The 18,084-nt window shown below is 50.7% G+C and overlaps 1 protein-coding gene across 13 annotated transcripts in view; it reads left to right on the forward strand.

The window, feature by feature from the left end:
- The window catches only part of CAMTA2 (calmodulin binding transcription activator 2), a 1,813,542-nt gene that overhangs the window by 1,751,345 nt on the left and 44,113 nt on the right, over window positions 1–18,084 (forward strand). For all 13 annotated transcript variants that reach the window (XM_069643632.1, XM_069643658.1, XM_069643676.1 and 10 more), the window contains one exon: window positions 15,423–15,497. In XM_069643632.1, coding sequence (XP_069499733.1) covers window positions 15,423–15,497 — 75 coding nt within the window. The remainder of the gene's footprint in view (window positions 1–15,422; window positions 15,498–18,084) is intronic.

The raw sequence follows: 18,084 nt of genomic DNA on the forward strand, positions 1-18,084 counted from the left end.
CCATAGCCCACGGATACTGCATCGAATTCAACGGTTCCCCAAAATACAGACCCCCACGGAACCGGCGCATGACACCGGAACACCTCACTATTCTTCTTCAAGAAGTAGAAGAGCTACTGAAAAAAGAAGCTATAGAGGCTGTCCCCCTATCGCAGGTAACAGAAGGTATTTATTCAGTGTACTTCCTTGTACCCAAAAAGGATTTAACCATGCGCCCTGTATTAGATCTGCGCCCAGCGAACAATTTTGTCAAACCCCAAAAGTTTTGTATGGTAACCTTGCAGGATGTAATCCCACTGTTATCACAGGGGGATTACATGACAACACTAGACATGAAAGATGCATACTTTCATATTTTAATGTTGCCAGCGCACAGAAAATACCTCAGGTTCAAGATAGAGAACAAACACTACCAGTTCAGAGTACTACCCTTCGGGATAGCATCTGCACCAAGGGTATTCACGAAAGTACTGGCAGTGGCAGCGGCCCACCTGCGCAGATTATCCATCCCGGTTTACCCGTACCTCGACGACTGGCTCATAACAGGGGATTCTTACGAAACATGCTTCTCCAATACCCAAAGGACCGTAGACCTTTTGTCCCAACTGGGCTTCTCCATCAACGAAAAGAAGTCCAGCTTAGACCCCAGCCAAATCAAACAATTCCTAGGGGCTCTAATTTGAACAAAGGACGGCCTCGTCTTCCCCTCCAATGAGAGGGTCCAAAACATGCTGTTTCAGATCCCCCATTATGTGGCAGGTCGAGAGGTTACGGTACGCAAAGCAATGCGTATGCTAGGGATGATGGCGTCATGTATTTATTTGGTACCTCACGCGCGCCTGCGCATGCGCCCAATGCAAGAGTGGCTCTACAGCCAGTGGTGTCAGGCCAGCGGACAATGGGACGATCTAGTGGTGGTCTCGCAGGCCTTGGTTCTCTCGCTACGGTGGTGGACAAAGGAAAACCTGTTAATAGGGAAAACCTTTGCCACACCCGCAGTGGAAGCCACTCTAACCACAGACGCATCCCTTACAGGATGGGGGGCTCACCTATCCCATCAGGCTGCTCACGGAGTGTGGACTCCGAGCTTAGCATCCAAACATATAAACCTGCTGGAACTATTAGCAGTGTTCAAAGCACTGAAAGCCTTTCAGGAACACTTACAAGGAAAGACAGTGATGGTCCTCACAGACAGCACCACAGCCATGTACTATCTCAACAAGCAAGGGGGCACTCACTCTTCAGGACTGTCCAAGCTGTCCCAGAATATATGGAAGTGGGCTCTCAAACACAACATGTTCCTACTATCACAACATGTACCAGGGGAACTCAATCTGCTAGCAGACAAACTCAGCAGAGACTTCCCCCTACCCAAAGAGTACGAATGGCAATTGCAAGAAGACATCGTCTTAAACGTCTTCACGCAATGGGGTTTCCCGGAAATAGACCTGTTCGCAACCCTGGAGAACTCACAATGCCAAAGTTACGCCTCCAGGTACCCCCAGAACCAGTCCAAGGGGAACGGTCTGTTGATTCAATGGTCAGGGAAATTTGTTTACGCCTTTCCCCCCGACTCCCCTCCTCAACAAGGTGGTGCACAAGATGCACCAAGAGCAGGTGACCATGATACTAGTGGCCCCAATGTGGGCCCGGCAGCCATGGTTCGCTCACTTGATGGAGATGTCCCTATCTCCCCCAATGAAACTTCCTTGCCCGTACAACATGCTGTCACAAGACAAGGGCAGGACACTGCATCCATGCCCTCAGACCATGAACTTAGCAGCCTGGCTCCTGAGATCATAGAATTTGGACATTTACATCTCCCTCAGAGATGTATGGACATCCTCAGGGAAGCCAGAAAACCTAATACTCGCCACTGCTATTCTAGCAAGTGGAAAAGATATGTCATCTGGTGTAGAAGTAAGAACATGAACCCGGTTGACTGCTCTGCCACTAACATTATTCTGTACTTGACCCATTTACTGGATTCAGGTCTAGTGTTTAATTCCATTAAAGTCCACCTAGCGGCACTTTCTGCATACAACACTTCCCAACTTAAAGTGTCGTGGTGGAAGATACCAGTTATAAAGGCCTTCATGGAAGGGGTAAAGAGAATACACCCCCCGATAGCTAGCCCAGCTCCCGGATGGGACTTAAACGTGGTACTTTCTAGACTCATGGGCACTCCTTTCGAACCCATGCACAAGGCAACTCTTAAATACCTCACTCTTAAGACCGCTTTCCTAATAGCTATCACCTCCATTAGGAGAGTAAGTGAACTACAGGCTCTTTCTGTATTAGACCCCTTCGTATCAGTTCACAAGGATAAGGTGGTTCTTTGCACACACCCAAGGTTTGCACCAAAATTCATCTCTAAATTTCATGTAAACCAATCTATAGAACTACCAACGTTCTTTCAAAACCCTTCCAACTTGGGAGAAAAAAGTCTGCATACACTAGATGTACGCAGAGCTGTCATGTTCTACATGGAAAGAACCAGATCACTGAGAAAGACTAATCAGTTCTTTGTCTCGGTGGCAGCAGGAAGAGAAGGAGATGCAGTCTCTAAGTCCACTATATCTAGATGGATTGTACAATGCATCACTCTCTGTTACACTCTTGCTAAGAGAGAACTACCCTTCAAGCCAAGAGCACATTCCACTCGAGGCACTGGGGCATCCATAGCATTCATTGCAAATGTTCCCCTTGAGTCCATCTGCAAAGCGGCTACCTGGAGTTCTGTGCACACCTTTACAAAACACTACTGTCTAGATGCACACTCAAGATCTGACTCCCAGGTGGGACAGGCAGTATTAAGACATCTTTTCTCTACTGTTCCTTCTCATAACCCACCGCCAACTCCGGGTACTGCTCGCTAGTCTATGCACAGCATGTGATTCTAAGCAGATTAACAAACATCAGAAGACAATGCATTACTTACCGTAAAAGCATATCTGATGGTTGTATCTGCTTAGATTCACATGCGCCCACCCTTCCTCCCCGCTCGGATGGAAGGAACATAGACTTCCTTTTATATATCTCTCTCTTCTGTACTCACTGACGTCTAGAAGGCTCCCTCAGGGCAGAAAAATACAAACAGAGGGACCTCGACGCGTGAGGGATTGTGGGTACAACACACGTCACTATAGGGATAGTGTTACAGACACGCCTTGTCGACGTCCCCTTTTTCGACTACGAAAAACAAAATGCAATACTCCGCAGTGACCACTGGATGTCGGACCTATGCACAGCATGTGAATCTAAGCAGATACAACCATCAGAAATGCTTTTACGGTAAGTAATGCATTGTCATGTGGCAGGAATAAGCGTCCTCGGAAATAAGGTAAACCATTATCTATGGTAAAGTCTGATCCCTTTTGTATCCAATCCTGTAAGGTTGTAGGGTCCAGGAGTTGTTTCACTCTGTCTTGAATGTCTTCTAGCGTCCGTAACGAAGTCATGCCTAGAATCCTCTGTTCGGGAATTATTGGTACTGGTTCTGAGTTTGTATCAGATTCTCCCATTCCAATTCGGGATAAGGCGTCTGCTTTGCCATTCTTGCAGCCAGGTCGATAGGTAATCACGAAATCAAGTTCAGCGAAAAACAAAGCCCATCGGAGCTGCTGTGATGACTGAACCTTGGCAGTTTTCAAATACTGTAAATTCCGGTGATCAGTGATCACTGTAATGGTATGTCGAGCGCCAAGCAGATAATGCCGCCAGGCTTTAAAAGCGGACTTAATGGCTAACAGTTCTTTGTCAGTGATTGCATAATTAACCTCGTGTGCCGAGAATTTTCTGGACCAAAATGCTACGGGATGCAGTTGGTTGGTTTCGGGATCTCTTTGGGACAATACAGCTCCCATGGCTAGGCTGGATGCGTCAGTCTCGACGACATAAGGGAGATCTGGACGCGGGTGTTTCAATATAGGTGCAGAGGTAAACTTAGCTTTTAAATCCTGAAAGGCCTGCTCGGCTTCTTCAGACCTTTCAAAACGTTTATTTGTCCTCAAGAGTGCAGTAATGGGTTGTACCACGCATGAAAATTCCGGGATAAACCTGCAATAGAAATTGGCAAAGCCGAGCATACTTTGAACCCCTTTTACAGAGCTAGGTGATGGCCATTTGAGGATGGCATCCACTTTTCTTGAGTCCATTCGGACTCCTTTGGGTGTCAGGATGAAACCTAGAAACTCGACTTCTGTGGTATGGAAAACACATTTCTCCAATTTAGCAAATAGTTTGTGTTGGCGCAGTTTTTCAAGTACTGCCCTGACGTGTTTTCTGTGATCAGATTCCGAAGAGGAGTACACCAGAATGTCATCGATATATACGACAACACAAACATCGGTGAGTTCCCGAAGGACATCATTCATGAAGTATTAGATGCCAGCTGGCGCGTTACACAATCCGAAAGGCATCACCTGGTACTCGAATAATCCGTATTTAGTACGGAAGGCAGTTTTCCATTCGTCGCCTTCTTTAACTCGTACCAGATGATAAGCCCCCGGAGATCTAACTTGGTGTATATGCATGCGTCCTTCACCTGGTCAAGGAGTTCAGGGATCAGAGGCAGAGGATAACGGTTTTTAACCGTTATCTGGTTCAATGCGCGGTAATCGATACAAGTTCTAAGGTCGCCTTCTTTTTTGGGCACGAACAACAAAGCCGAGGATACCGGGTACTTTGACGGGCGAATAAAACCATTAGCTAGGTATTGATCCAAATATTGTCTCAAATGCAGGTTCTCAGGTTCGGTAAGGGCATAAATCCTGCTACAAGGGGGTTGTGCACCGGGCACCAGATCGATTTGGCAATCGTACGATCTGTGAGGAGGTAACGTGTTGGCCTGTTCCTTTTGGAAGACGTCCTGAAAGTCTTGGTATTCCGGAGGTAGTTGCATGGAGGCAGAGGTTACAGATGCTAGATTAATCTTCAGGTTTTCTGGGTAGCAGGTTTGTGTATAATCCGGGAAGGTTATTCTCTTAGCTCGCCAATCAATTCGAGGATTATGTGTCTCTAACCAAGGGATTCCAAGAATAACCTGAAACTGTGGAGCCTTGATTACATCAAACACAACACCCTCCCGATGGCCGTCGGGACCAATAAGAGTCACCTCAGTAGTGGAATGTGTTACCGGTCCAGAGGCAATTTCAGTTCCATCGACTGTGGTGATGACATCTTTGCTGGTTTTAGGACGGAGAGGGAGGTTAATCCTAGAGACCAATTCACGATCCACATAGTTTCCAATAGCCCCACTATCCATGTATGCCTTTATTGCATGCAACCGCTTAGGCTGTTCTGGATCTACGAGAACCATTGGCACAATGAAATGCGAGGTCTGAGAGTTCGTTTACAAGCTCGGCAAGCGGACCCCTACGCTTGTCGGGCGGAGTCGTTTCCCGAAAGAGAGTCTTCATGGTTTTTATCAGCGACTCCTACCGCCTTTCGGTGCGGTTTTGCCGGGCAATCTCGTAGAAAGTGTCCAGAATTCCCACAATAAAGACATAATTTTAACTGCCGCCTCCTTTCACGTTCCTTTTGAGTTAAGGGTCCTTTAACCCCTCCAATTTGTATAGGCTTAGAGACATCAACTCCCTTGGGATTAGCATGGGTCTTGACCAACACCCGGGTCTCAAACCTGGACCGATCTGCTTTTCTGTTTTGAAGTCTGTGATCCAATTGGACCACTAAGTCTATATACTCTGTGCATTCTTGGGGCGGATTTACAACTTGGGCCAAGACATCTTTAAGTTCTCCGCGTAGGCCTCGATAAAACAACGTGACTCTTTTATCCTCTGGCCATCCCGTTTCCACTATTAGTCTATTAAAGGTTGCAATATAGGATAGGAGGTCCTGATTGCCCTGTCGCAGGGATAGAAGTTCGTCATCCAGAGCCTGCCCCTGAGAGTGTCGAGCAAATAACATTTCCATGCTTGCTTGAAACCTTTGAAAATCACGGAGAATCGGGTCATCTTGAGTAACCAGTGGAACTGACCAATCGGCAGCGCAGCCGCTGAGATATGACAAAACAAAGGCTACCTTGGTCTGATCATTAGGGAAGGCCCCAGGTCTGCATAGGAAGTGCAAACGACACTGATTCATGAATACAGCGAATCGTTTGGGGTCCCCAGCAAAGCGTTCGGGTGGGGCCAGCGGCATGTTTCCGGGTAGATTAATCTGCACAGGGTTACTGGAAACCACAGGAGCGGGGTTCCCTCCGGAACCGGGTAGAGGAGTTTGCCCAGCTTGACCTTACAAAAGCTGTCTGGCCAGGTCATCAGTTCTTTCCTTTGATATTATTAATTCCCTCCTGAGGGCATTAGTCTCTTGACGAGCGGCATGTACCTCGGCCCGTAATTCCCCCAGTAATTGGGCCAACTGATCAGTCTCAGAACTTTCCATAGCGCCTGGGTGGGAATTTGTAGGAAGGCTTCGCGTTCTGTAACGCTCACCTGACTCCCACGGAGGCGCTGGCCTGGTTCGCGCTGCTGTGACCTCTTCTAAGGTGATGCGCAGGGTTCGGAAGACGGACTGGACCGGGCCCCCAAATCTGGCTTGTCTGGCTGGCAGAAGTATCCTTCTGTAGGCGAAAATAGGGGATTAACTGTCTGCGGGGTAATGCAATCGGCCTCCCACTTTCCCCTCTCACCCTCCTCGAAACCCTTCTGTGATTCCCTGTAGCGTCTCACCTTAGGGTCTGGAAGGACGAGCTCTCCATCCTGCTTCTGATGCAGGGGCGCGTTGGTATCCAGTTACTTCACTGGATTTTCGGATTGGTGAGAACCAAACTTGCTTGGCTTCCAGGTAAGTTTTTTTGATAAGAGGTTCCCCTTGTGTCCATGCATTAATGTACTAATGCTAGTGTCTTTTTTCCCCATAGGGGCCGGGGTACGGAATGCCGGGGAACAGGCACCGACCCGAGATGAGAGGTGAAATCCTTGTAGAAATCAGGTAAGTCTTTAATGAGCGTTTTTTTGGTAATGTCTTTTCATTCCCTCATTAACGCTGATGTCCTTTTTTCCCCTTAGGGGCCGGGGTCCGGAAATGCCAGGATGCGGCGCGGACCCGAAATGAAGAGGGAATGAATCAACAGGTAAGTCTTAACATGGAGATTTAGCTTTCCTTATTCCCTTCTCTCTCTCACCTTTTGTTCTTGCCTTTTTCTCCCTAGGTGCTGGGGCGTGACTGCGAATCCGGATGATCGCTGCTGAACATGGAGGCGCCCTGTAAAGGTGCGTGGAATGCAGCACTGCAGCGATCGACGCGATGAGCTTTTAAATAAGTCTTCCTTTTCAGGATTGTCAGCGAGATGTCTCCGGGATGCGGATTTAGCAGGTAAGGACTTTTCCTTCTTCTGTTCTCTTCTTCTCTTCCTTTGCAGGTGATCCAGGATGCTGGCAGGCGTGGCAGAAGTCAGGATGCAGGAGCAGACACGGTGAGCGTCCAGCTGCTAGATGCAGAACAACGCGAAGCACGTGTGGCTGTTCGGGTGGGGTTTAAATAGCCTAGGAAGAAGTTCCAGGTATGTATCCTTCCTCCAATCAGGTATGTATCCTTCCCCGACCACGCCCGGATGGTAAATTAGTCCCACAGGTAAAGTAGTTCCTTTCAGGCCTCAAGGAGGCCGGGATCCTGCAGCATGGTCTGCATCAGGTAAGTGCACCCAAGCACTCCCATAATGAGCCTGGCGCCTATGGCGCCAGGACTGATGTCTTTTATGAGCCTGGCGCCATAGGCGCCAGGACACTGTCCAAAGGGCCCCTATATGGGGTTGTTGGGTCTTTCCTTGGGGACTGGATGTCTGCTTTTGGGGACGCAGGGCTTGAACCGGCTCCCCGGGAGCGGGCATCATGCCACTCCCCTCCCCTACGGACCGCGTCAAACCAAGCAGCCGTTTCTGCCTCTGCCTATTTCATGAGGTCCGCCCACCACAACTCCATCCTTGGCCTATGAGCAGCCTTCCAGCACATTGCAATCCTGCGTTTGGCCAGGATGTATGCCAGGTCTTTCATTTTGCTAATGTGCCTTAGATTGCGTGGCCTACGGAAATCCCCCAGCATGCATGCCCAGGCCGAGTCCACTTCCAGCGTGATGCCTTTTCCGGCTAAGCGTGTCTTCAGTTCTGACCAATATCTTCCCACCTCCGGACAGGCTCAGAACATATGTAACATCCCGGCTTCCTCCTCACCACACCTGGGGCATCTCTGAGTCGTCTGACCACCAAACCTGGCAATCTTCCTGGGGGTGAGATATGCTCTATGTGCGACATATAATTGGATCTGCTGGAGCCTTGCGTTCCGGGACACTTTTTAATGATATCTTTGGGCCCTATCCCAGAGCCCATCCGACATGAGCTCCCCCACCTCTTCTTCCCAGAGTTGTCTCAATTGGAGGAATTCCCGCGCCACTTTAGATCCCAGCAGCTCATATATCCAGGATATCTCATGCCCACCCTCTGAACTGTCATATATCGTCTCCATGGCGGCATCTTGTTGTTCAGATAGCACCATCGCCGTCCACTTTTCTCGCACTCGTTTAACCATTCTGGAGTAGGTTATATACTGCCCCTTATTCACCCCGGTGTCTTATATCAGTTTCTGGAAATCCAGTGCCTCCCCTTCTTGCCATATGTCTCCCAGGGTGGCCAGGCCCATCGGTTCCCAGTACTTTCAGACCCCGTGTATCAATTGGGGGTACTCTCTACATAGCGCCGCCAGTGGCACCTGCATAGAGAACGGGGCCAGGTACCATCTGCCATGCCCTGTTCCACATCTCCCAACCAAGCACCAACAGCCTCGCCATCCTTGGAACCTTTGGCTTGGACAGCCACACCACTTCCCTGAGGAAGAAGGGAGCCGGTTCCATGCACAACAGCCTGGTTTCAGCCGTCTCCTCTTCAGACAGCCATCTCGCCACATACTGAAGCTGTCCCGCCAAATAATATAGCTCAAAATTTGGCAGGTGTATTCCTCCCCTGTCACACAAATTCTGTAATTTCCAGAGAGCCACCCTGTTCCTGGAGTTTTGCCAAATAAAGCCCCTGCACAAACTGTGGAGACTAGCGAAAAAGCGCTGAGGGATCACATGCGGAATATTTACAAAGAAATGTAACAGTCTGGGCAAGTGTACCATCTTAAGTAGTGCAGCCCCCGTTACAAATGCCATATCATAGCTCTCCCCATCATGGCCAGAGGTAGTCTGGACCAAAATACCATGCTATTTTTAATGCCTTCTACTGCCTTTTCCGTGTTGTGTTTATGTTCTTCTCCTCCGTATGGTATATATCAATTCCGAGATATCGGAACGACTTGGTGCACCAGGGTATTGGTAATATCGGCAATCCCCTGGGTGGGACAAACCTGTATCTCGCCAGGAGGAACATGCTGGATTTCTTGGGGTTAACCGCTATGCCAGAGAGAGCGGCGTATTGCTCCATCACTTCCAGAATGTATTGTATGTTTTCTTCTGGGAAGCACAGATACAATAGTATATCGTCAGCATATAATGAGACAAGATGCGGACCACCCGCAGTGCGGATCCCTATCTCCTTGTATTGTTGTCTCAGACAGACGGCCAATGGTTTCAACGCTAGTATATATAACATGGGCGACCAAGGGCAGCCCTGTCTAGTGCCCCTGCCAAGTTGCCATTTATCCGATATAGTAGCACCCGTTTTAGCCCTAGCAATTGGGGAGCTGTATAGCATTTGTACCCACCTAAGGTACCCTGGTCCCATTTCACAGCCAGGGCCATCTAACTGAAACGAAGGCCTTAACCGACGATCGCCAGTTCACCCAGGTCCTCCTGTATTTGGTCTATAATATGATGCAAATCTCATAAGGTTATCCGTTATGTTCCTGCCTGGGACGTAACCTGTTTGGTCAGGATGTATCAGTTTACCAATGACTCGCTTAAGCCTGTTTGCCAGCACTGCCGTGAGGATTTTGCTATCTTGGTTGAGCATCGATAGGGGTCTGTATGACCCACAATCTGTGCTAGGCTTCCCTGGTTTTAGGAGCAGAATGATCAATGCCTCTCGTAAGGACTCCGGCAACCTGCCTTGCTCATACACCTCATTGAACATAGCCAGCAACGGGGGGAGCAGCTCCTGCTTGTAGGTTTTGTAAAATTCACTAGGGAGCCCATCTGACCCCGGAGCCTTACAGGTGGGCAGGCGCTGAATCACTAGCTCTAGTTCTATTGTAATTGGGGCATCCAGGTCCGCCCGTTCCAAGGTGGGCAGGCCTATATCCTCCAGCGTTTCCTGGATTTCATGGTCCCTTGATCCGCCAGGGTCCTCATAGAGGCGTTTATAGTATCCCAGGAACTCATTATTCACTCCCTCCTGGGTGTTCAGAATCCGGCCTCCCTCCCCCTTAATTTCCCTGATCACCGGCCGTGGTGCCTCGTTCTTCTGTAGCCAGGCCAGCAACCTGCCCGGCTTGTCTCCTCCCACATGCTGTCTCTCCACATATTTCTTATAGCTTATTTTACATAGCCTGTCCCAGAGTTCACCACTAGCTTGTTGTAGCTGTCTCATCCTGACCCCCTCCTCACTAGAGGTGCCTCCCCTGCGCATGATGTCCTCCAACTCCTCCTCCATTCCCCGCAGTTCCTGCTCTATTTCGCCCTGGAGCCCTCTAGATTTCGATATGGCCACCCCCCGCACTACCACTTTAAATGCCTCCCACATGGTTCTCATAGATCGAACACTGCCAGTATTGATCTCGAAGTACTCCGTGATCGCCTCCCTTAAGTCCTCCCGGAATCCCGGGTCCTGCAGAGCCTCGGCTCTGAGCTTCCAAGTAGGAATCCGCGCCCTAGGAGGCTGGTGTCGCCACTCCAGGACCAGGGGGGAATGATCCGAGAGCACCCTGGCCTTATATTCCACGCTTCTCATCTCCTCAGCCATTTCTGTAGTGGTGAACACGTAGTCCAGCCTCGTGTGCAGGTCGTGTGGCGCTGCGTAGTGCGAGTATTGCCTATCTGCTGGGTGGAGCTGCATCCAGACATCAACTAGGTTGAAGTCTCTCAGGAGGGCCTGTAACACCTTTGCAGCCGGAGTGGGTTTGTCTAGCTTACTATCTGATCTGTCAACCTTAGGATTGAGCACACAATTAAAGCCTCCGCCCCACAGGATCCCGCCACCTAATAGGGGCCTAATTTTGCCATACAGAGTCCGAAAGTAAACCGCTGTATCCTGGTTGGGGGCATATAAGTTTACAATACACACTTCCTGGTTTTCCAACATACCCCTCATAACGATCATTCTGCCTTCCGGATCTCCCGTAGCCTGAAGCAGTTGAAATGGCACGTGCGGTGCCACCCAAGTGATAACACCTCTAGCGTAGGCCGAATATGTGGCTCCCGCCATGCGTCCCTTCCACTTCCTTTTGACCACCTCCAATTTCTCCCTGGTGAGGTGAGTCTCCTGCAATAATGCAACATCAATCCTCATCCTTTTCAGGTACATCATCACCTTGTTCCGCTTCAAATAGCTATTGAGGCCGTTCCAGGTAGCCACTCTAAGGCACCCTGACGCCATGGATACAATGTCCCCCCGCTACCACCCGCCTACTAAGATTCACATTTTGGCTCGAAACCCCTTTCCTCCCAACAAACGTCCCTGTACCCCACTTTCCAACTTCAAACCCCAACACAACACCCCATCCCTCTCCCCGCCCTTCCCCCCACCCTTCCCATCTCAACAAATGCCCAGCTCCATCCCTGGATCTCAGGCGACCCCGCGTTTGGTTCTGCCTCGGTATTCCGAGGACAGAAGCCCGGCAGGGTGTCACTGGACTGCCAGTGACCTAACTAAACTACTCTAAATGGGGGTATGAGGACTAGCTCTGCGAGGCTCCCATAATGCGTTCACAGTCTCAGTGCTCACGTATCATATCCAATTATAACCTGATCAAGCCCGCCCATGAGCTACAACTTGCACAATAATCAAGTCCCATAGTCTTAGGCTGCAACCCCCATGGTGCAGCATACACAGCTTACTTATCTCTTCCATCAACTTCTCCTGTCTGGATGCCCGATTCCTGGGGGCAGCTCTCCGTGTCGAGCCACTCCATCGCCTCCTCCGGAGACTCAAAAAACACGGTTCTGTTTTTGTGGAACTCCTTCAGCTTCGCCGGGTAGAGCAACATATACTTGTGGCCTGCTTCACGCAATCTCCTCTTCACCGTCCCAAAGCTCATGCGGCTGCGTTGTACCAACAGGGTATAATCTAGGTATGGGGTTATATTTGCCGTTCCTCTTTGTATTGTGCCACCCTTCCAAAAGTGTTCAAGGATCCCGGCCTAGGGGGGGGGTTACCCGGGGCCGCCCTCCTCGTCAGGGACATGTGCGCCCTTTCCACCGTGAACCCCTGGGATAACACTCCTCCAGTTATTTCCTGCAGTAGCATGGATTCAATGAACTCCGTAGGGTTGGGTCCCTCAGCTCCCTCTGGCAAGCCAACAATGCGGATGTTGTTCCTTCTGGCGTGTCCCTCCGCCTCTTCTGCCCTGCTCTCTAGGTTGCCCACGTGTTGCACTAGGGCATGAAGGTCTGCTTTATGAGTTTTACAGTCTGCTGTGTTCGGGCCCACCTCTTTTTCCAAATTTTCTGCGCGTTCCGCCAGTGACCTGGCATCTTGCCGGAGAAGGTTCACTTCCTCTTGCACTGCTCCAAAGCTGCCTTCAGTTCGGTCATAGCCAGTCCCAATTTGGTCTCCTAAGCCACTTTTAGGTCCGCAATCGCTGCTAGGACCTCCTGGTTAGTGCCCATGGTGGCTGCGCTTCCAGACGGTATTTTGTCTTTACTCCTGGCCCCTTCCGGGCCCGGTGATGTCCTGGCGTATTCGTCTAACATGGGTTGCTTGCCTTTTGTTCTCAGAGGTTTGCTAGACATGGCGTTTTGCCACAGATTCGTGGGCGAGCCTCGCCACTAGCTAGCCTCAGTGGGATTAGATAGCTATTATCGCCAGGGTCCGGACAGGCCACGCAAAGAGAGTCTTGGAGCAACTTGTGCGCTGCTGGAGTGGGTTGTGTCCTCCCACGTAGGGATCTAAGGCTGCACTCCGATCCGGCGCCCGCCCACACTGTGGACCATCCAGACCAGGCCCCTTGTGTCCAGGCAGGCTGCGTGCCCGAACAAGTTCACCTGCTCTCCGTGTGTAGTCCACATGTGTCGCACACTTTATGCCCACCCTCTCCGTGTAGTGCACGCAAGGTGTTTGAGGCCTTTTGGGATATTTGTCTCCACATTTGTCTGTGCCTATAATACCACAGCACCCCTTTTCATTCAGGATCCCCTCCTAGTGTGTGTCCTTCCATTGGCAAGATACTCTGATCTACCGTGGGGTAGGGCAGTGTTATGAGCCCTTTGTTAAGGACCCATCTGACAAGACCAGGTGAGGGAGGCACCGGCTGAGCACAGTTCGTGAGCTCGCTTCTCTGATCTCCTGAGAAACAAGTTTCAGTATTAAATAGGCCCCTGCTTCATTTCTCACCTTGTCGCTGTGCCCCCTGATCCGCGCTCGTCTGCAGACTGCTGTCTCTGCAGCCCCGGACGTGTGATTAAGTGACGGAATGTCCACGGTCCTCATCCAGCATTGGGATGCCAAAACTGCTTCTTCGTTCGGGCCACAGGGTCCGCGCTAGTCATCAGGCCGTCCAAGTATTTCGGTGCGCGGCGCACCCGGATGCTGCCATTTGTTTCCGTCGGGCTCTACAATGCCCGTTAGCAGGCACTTCGCTATACGGCCCTGCAGGCCCTGGTTCCTGGAGGACACGGTGCCTGTTATCCACGTGTCCCTTTGTCCTGTGTGTCTGGTCTGGCGCGTCTACTCCGGTCGTGATGGCCGTGTAGCTGTTATCATGTTTTCACCCCAACGCTGAATACGTGCCTCCCTCAGCCGCGATCGGCTTCTGTACATATCGTGCTTAGCTGCAGGGCTTAGCGGCTCATGGTATAGTCTCCGTTCGTTCTGGCGTTTGTGTGCTCCGTGGTCTACCACGTTACCGGCTCCTTCCCAAATGCACCCGAATCACTGTTCAGAGCCCCAGCAGAGCTCCTTTCTTCCGCACTTGTGCCTGCGCCCTGTCTCTGCAATCCGTAATGCCGTGGCCCACTCTTCCTTTCGGTCCCTTTATTCTATTCCATGAGGGATCCTCCTTCACTGTCGTGCGCAACCTTACCAGCCTTTCCTTCCCGTGGGCTCCAAGTGTCTGTGGTACAGTGTCACACGCTGCTGGAGTGCGTAGCACGTATTGTTGATTCCTTCCAATGCTCGCGCCGAGCACTGTGCCCGTTCCCTGGGTAACCGTATGCAACAATGTGTCTGCATTCCTCGATCACTGTCTGCAATAGCCACACAGCTGTTACCACCGCTTCACCGAAATGCTTTCACGCACGCTGCTTCCAGCCATGGGTAACCGCTACACTTGCAGGTACTCGGGCCACGGGGTCAAGCAGCTCGCTGCACTGCCCATGTGCATTTCGGGGACTATGTACACCTCTGGCTGTCTCGACCTCGGCACTTCGTTTCTGCTGTAATATGCCACCATGAGCTCGCAGTGCAGATCAGAGCCACGGCGGGGGTCTCTTATTTCACTCCTTCTTTAGCGCTCCTCTGCACTGTAGCCTTGAAGCTGGGCCCTCACTCTCCGTCCCTTTGTTCTCCACTCGTCTGCCATTTTGTATCTTTACTTCCCGAGCCACTGCGATCTTCGTTCTGTTCAGATCTGCAGAATTCTTACGTCTTATGAGCCCCTGACCTTCTGAAATTACGCTCTGTATGTTCATGTGCATGCACATGTATTTTCATCTGTCATGGGCACCTCCTTGTGCGCTATTGATGCAGATCATTACAGGATCATCTGGAGCTCCTCCGGGAACACGTCTCCTTACATAGCCCTGTAGCCACGCCCCCCCCAATAATATCTTTGTTCTTGTGAGATGCTCGGAGTGTTGAGGGATCCCAGCACCACGTAGAAAGGCTAGCTCTGCCTCCTCTGTGAATCTATTGCTTTCTGTGGAAGTCGTGGCAGAAGCATCTGTCACAATGCAGTGTGAGGGAAAGCGTGCATGGCCAGAGGTGGCCTAGCGGCAAATCGCTTACCTGTCGGGAGCAAAGGCTCCATCTTTCCAGAGCTGCTGATAGGCCTCCTTTCACTCAAGCATTATTTACATACCGATAAAAAAGAGCCATCACTCCCTTGGCAGCACTCACCATTCAGTTTTGCCATGTCATTCTTAATATTGCTTCATAATTACAGCATTGCCAAAGACTTGAATCAGCCTGTGATCTCTTATAACATATACACTAGTGCTTGTACATTTTTGCATTGATAATTTTTCTGTGTGTGAATGTTTGTTAAACCAACTAAAAACGGTACAGTAGCTACAATGTATCTTGTTTATTTCAGAGGTCCATTTCTCACCAAGAAACAGGACCAGGCAGCTCGTAAAATCATGCGGTTCCTGCGACGGTGCCGACACAGGTAGGATGGCAGCAGATTCCATCTATAATGCATTACATTTGTGCTGCCAACTTTTTATTTCAAGTGTTTTATGGTACCATATTTGTATGTGGGCCAGGGAGGTTCCTGGTAAATGCTCATCAAATGTGTTCCGTAGTATTGCCCTTTAATGCCATTCAACTAACAATGCTGGCTAGTGCCACCCCTTCCTCAAACACTTTATCTGTTTCATAAATGTTCAACACAAAGCCACATTCACAATTACATATATGCCCTCCACATTAGTCTCCTTATTTAATTTTTGATTTTATTGTTTAAAGCGCGGACCTTACTTGAGAGCAGCTCAATGCTGAACAAAGTGTTGGTAGCCAGCGTTTCGGCTGGCATCTTTTAACAGTAAAGCAGTGCACCTAGTTGTGGTGGTCTGTACATCCATTGGGATAAATCCATGGTCAGGGAATTGGAGAATTGTGGTGTGTAAGGGATCAAGAGTAAGACTCGGACACCGTGGCATGTTTGTTCTTTGCTGTACACTTTTATTTCCCAAACAATAAGAGGGTTGGGGAAGATCCTATCTATCCCTTACCTAAGAGGGGTTTCACTGCCTTAACTAAACTAAGGAATGTCTCCGTCAGGATGTTAAAGAAAAAAAAGTCCTTTGTCCTGTGTCCAAAACCCTAAACTGACCCTTACACTCTAAACGTCATATAATGTGCACAAGGAGATTTGTATAGACTATGCATTCGTAGCCTTCTTTCAGAGTTCCACAAATATAAAGTTTAAGTGAATCAAAGAAAGAAAGTTCCACCAGGAAAAGGGATCCTCACTTCCCCTGTTTCTTCTTATCCTTCTTTCGAGGGGATTGGGTCCTCCGACGTATTCCATATCTATGACAGGTAATCACCACAGCTGTGCTGCTTCGGAAACTTTTTTCGGCGTCCTGCGTCGATGACGTCGATGCGCCGTCGTCGAGGACCTCCTCCGAAGTCCGACGTCATCCGATGTGATAAGTAGGACGCACAACGCCCGTAGCCTCAGTTCCGTTTTTTCCGCAAACGTGTTGCTTCATGAATCTCGGTTAACGCCTCGACTCTTTGGAGTTCTGTTCTTCTCGGTTCTTCGAACCTGTTCGTTTTTGTGAGAATCTCCCTCGTGTGAAGATGTCTTCTACTTCGTCTTCGACCCCGCGTCCGGGCTTCAAGAAGTGCGGGGAGTGTGGGTCCAAGATGTCGGTGACGGACTCGCACAACACCTGCCTCTGGTGCCTCGGGGAGGCCCACGACATGGATGACTGTATCGACTGTCAGTCGCTCACGTCCAAAGCCTTATGTGAACGTAAGAAGTTGTTGTCGGTAGGTCGGGTGTCCAAGCCCCGGAAGTCGAAGTCTGCGGGGCTTTCGACGGATGATTCAAGAGGAGACTCTCCGCGTCATCGTCAGAAGTCTCGTGGGTCTCCTTCTAGGAGTCGGTCTCGCCACTCCTCGGCCTCTTCGAGGCATTCTCGGAAGCGCCGACAGCGGTCGTCTTCCAGGTCCTCTTCTGAGGACTCTGCCTTGCACGTCGCTTACCCCACCAGCCGTGCGACGCCGGAGGAATGGGGAAGAAATGCTGGCGATTCTCGAGTTGCAGGGTACTAAGCCGGCCGCGCCCCCGAGAGGGGTCGGTCGTGAGAGGTCGAGAGACACCGCTCGCAAGAGTGGTCGGCACGAGTCACGGGAGAGGTCCCGTTCGGACAAGGGGACTCGTTCTCGACGTACCCGTTCCAGGTCCCGGTCCTCGACGCGTTCGAGAGCGTGTGCACCTGTGATGTCTTCGAGGAAGACATCGACGTCTGAGGCGTCGAGGGCGTTGACAGGCTTTCTCGAGGCTCTGGCTCCGAGGAAGTCGTCGAAGCCGTCGACGCTCAGGTCGTCGAAGGACACGCTCGGAGCTCTGGCTTCGAGGACTGTGTCGACGCCGTCGATGCTGGCGGCGCTGCATCTGACGTTGACGCCGATTTACTCGACGCCGATGCCTGTTCTCTCGACGCCGGTGCTGATTCACTCGACGCCCTCAACGCCTTTCGAGGCCGGGGTGACGGAGGTACCCCGTGGCACGGGGGAACCCCCTAGGAAAGCTCTGGTTAAGAGCAAGCACTCTCGGGTGCTTTCTTTTCTCCACCTGGAATATATTTCGGAGGCGGATGAGGATTCTGATGGCCTGGTTCCTAGTCAGGTTCCAGATGAAATTGTCTCGGGCCATAGTCAGTTTGACGATTTGAGGCAGTCACTGCATGATGCCAGTGGACTGGACACCTCTCCGGAGGTGGAGTTTTGTAGGCCTGAGCCTGGCTCTCATGCCGATTCCTCGTACCGGCGCCTTATGGCTAGGGTTTCCGAGTACTTGGGATGGTCTGGTCCCCCAGGGGAGTTTGTGCAGGATGATCTCACGGACATCCTTGATGTTGGTCCCCCAACTGACCCAGTACTGGGACCTGCCGTTTCATATGGCTCTACAGAGAAGGGTGGCGGCGGCTTGGACTGCTCCGGAGAGTCTCCTGGCGGTGGGCAGGTCCTTGTCGCGAAAATACCGTCCAGCCAGTAGCGACCCCTGCTACTTGACCAGGCAC

This window comes from Ambystoma mexicanum, chromosome 1p (genome assembly GCF_040938575.1).
Source record: "Ambystoma mexicanum isolate Mex_15411 chromosome 1p, UKY_AmexF1_1, whole genome shotgun sequence".
In the NCBI taxonomy this organism is placed as follows: domain Eukaryota; kingdom Metazoa; phylum Chordata; class Amphibia; order Caudata; family Ambystomatidae; genus Ambystoma; species Ambystoma mexicanum.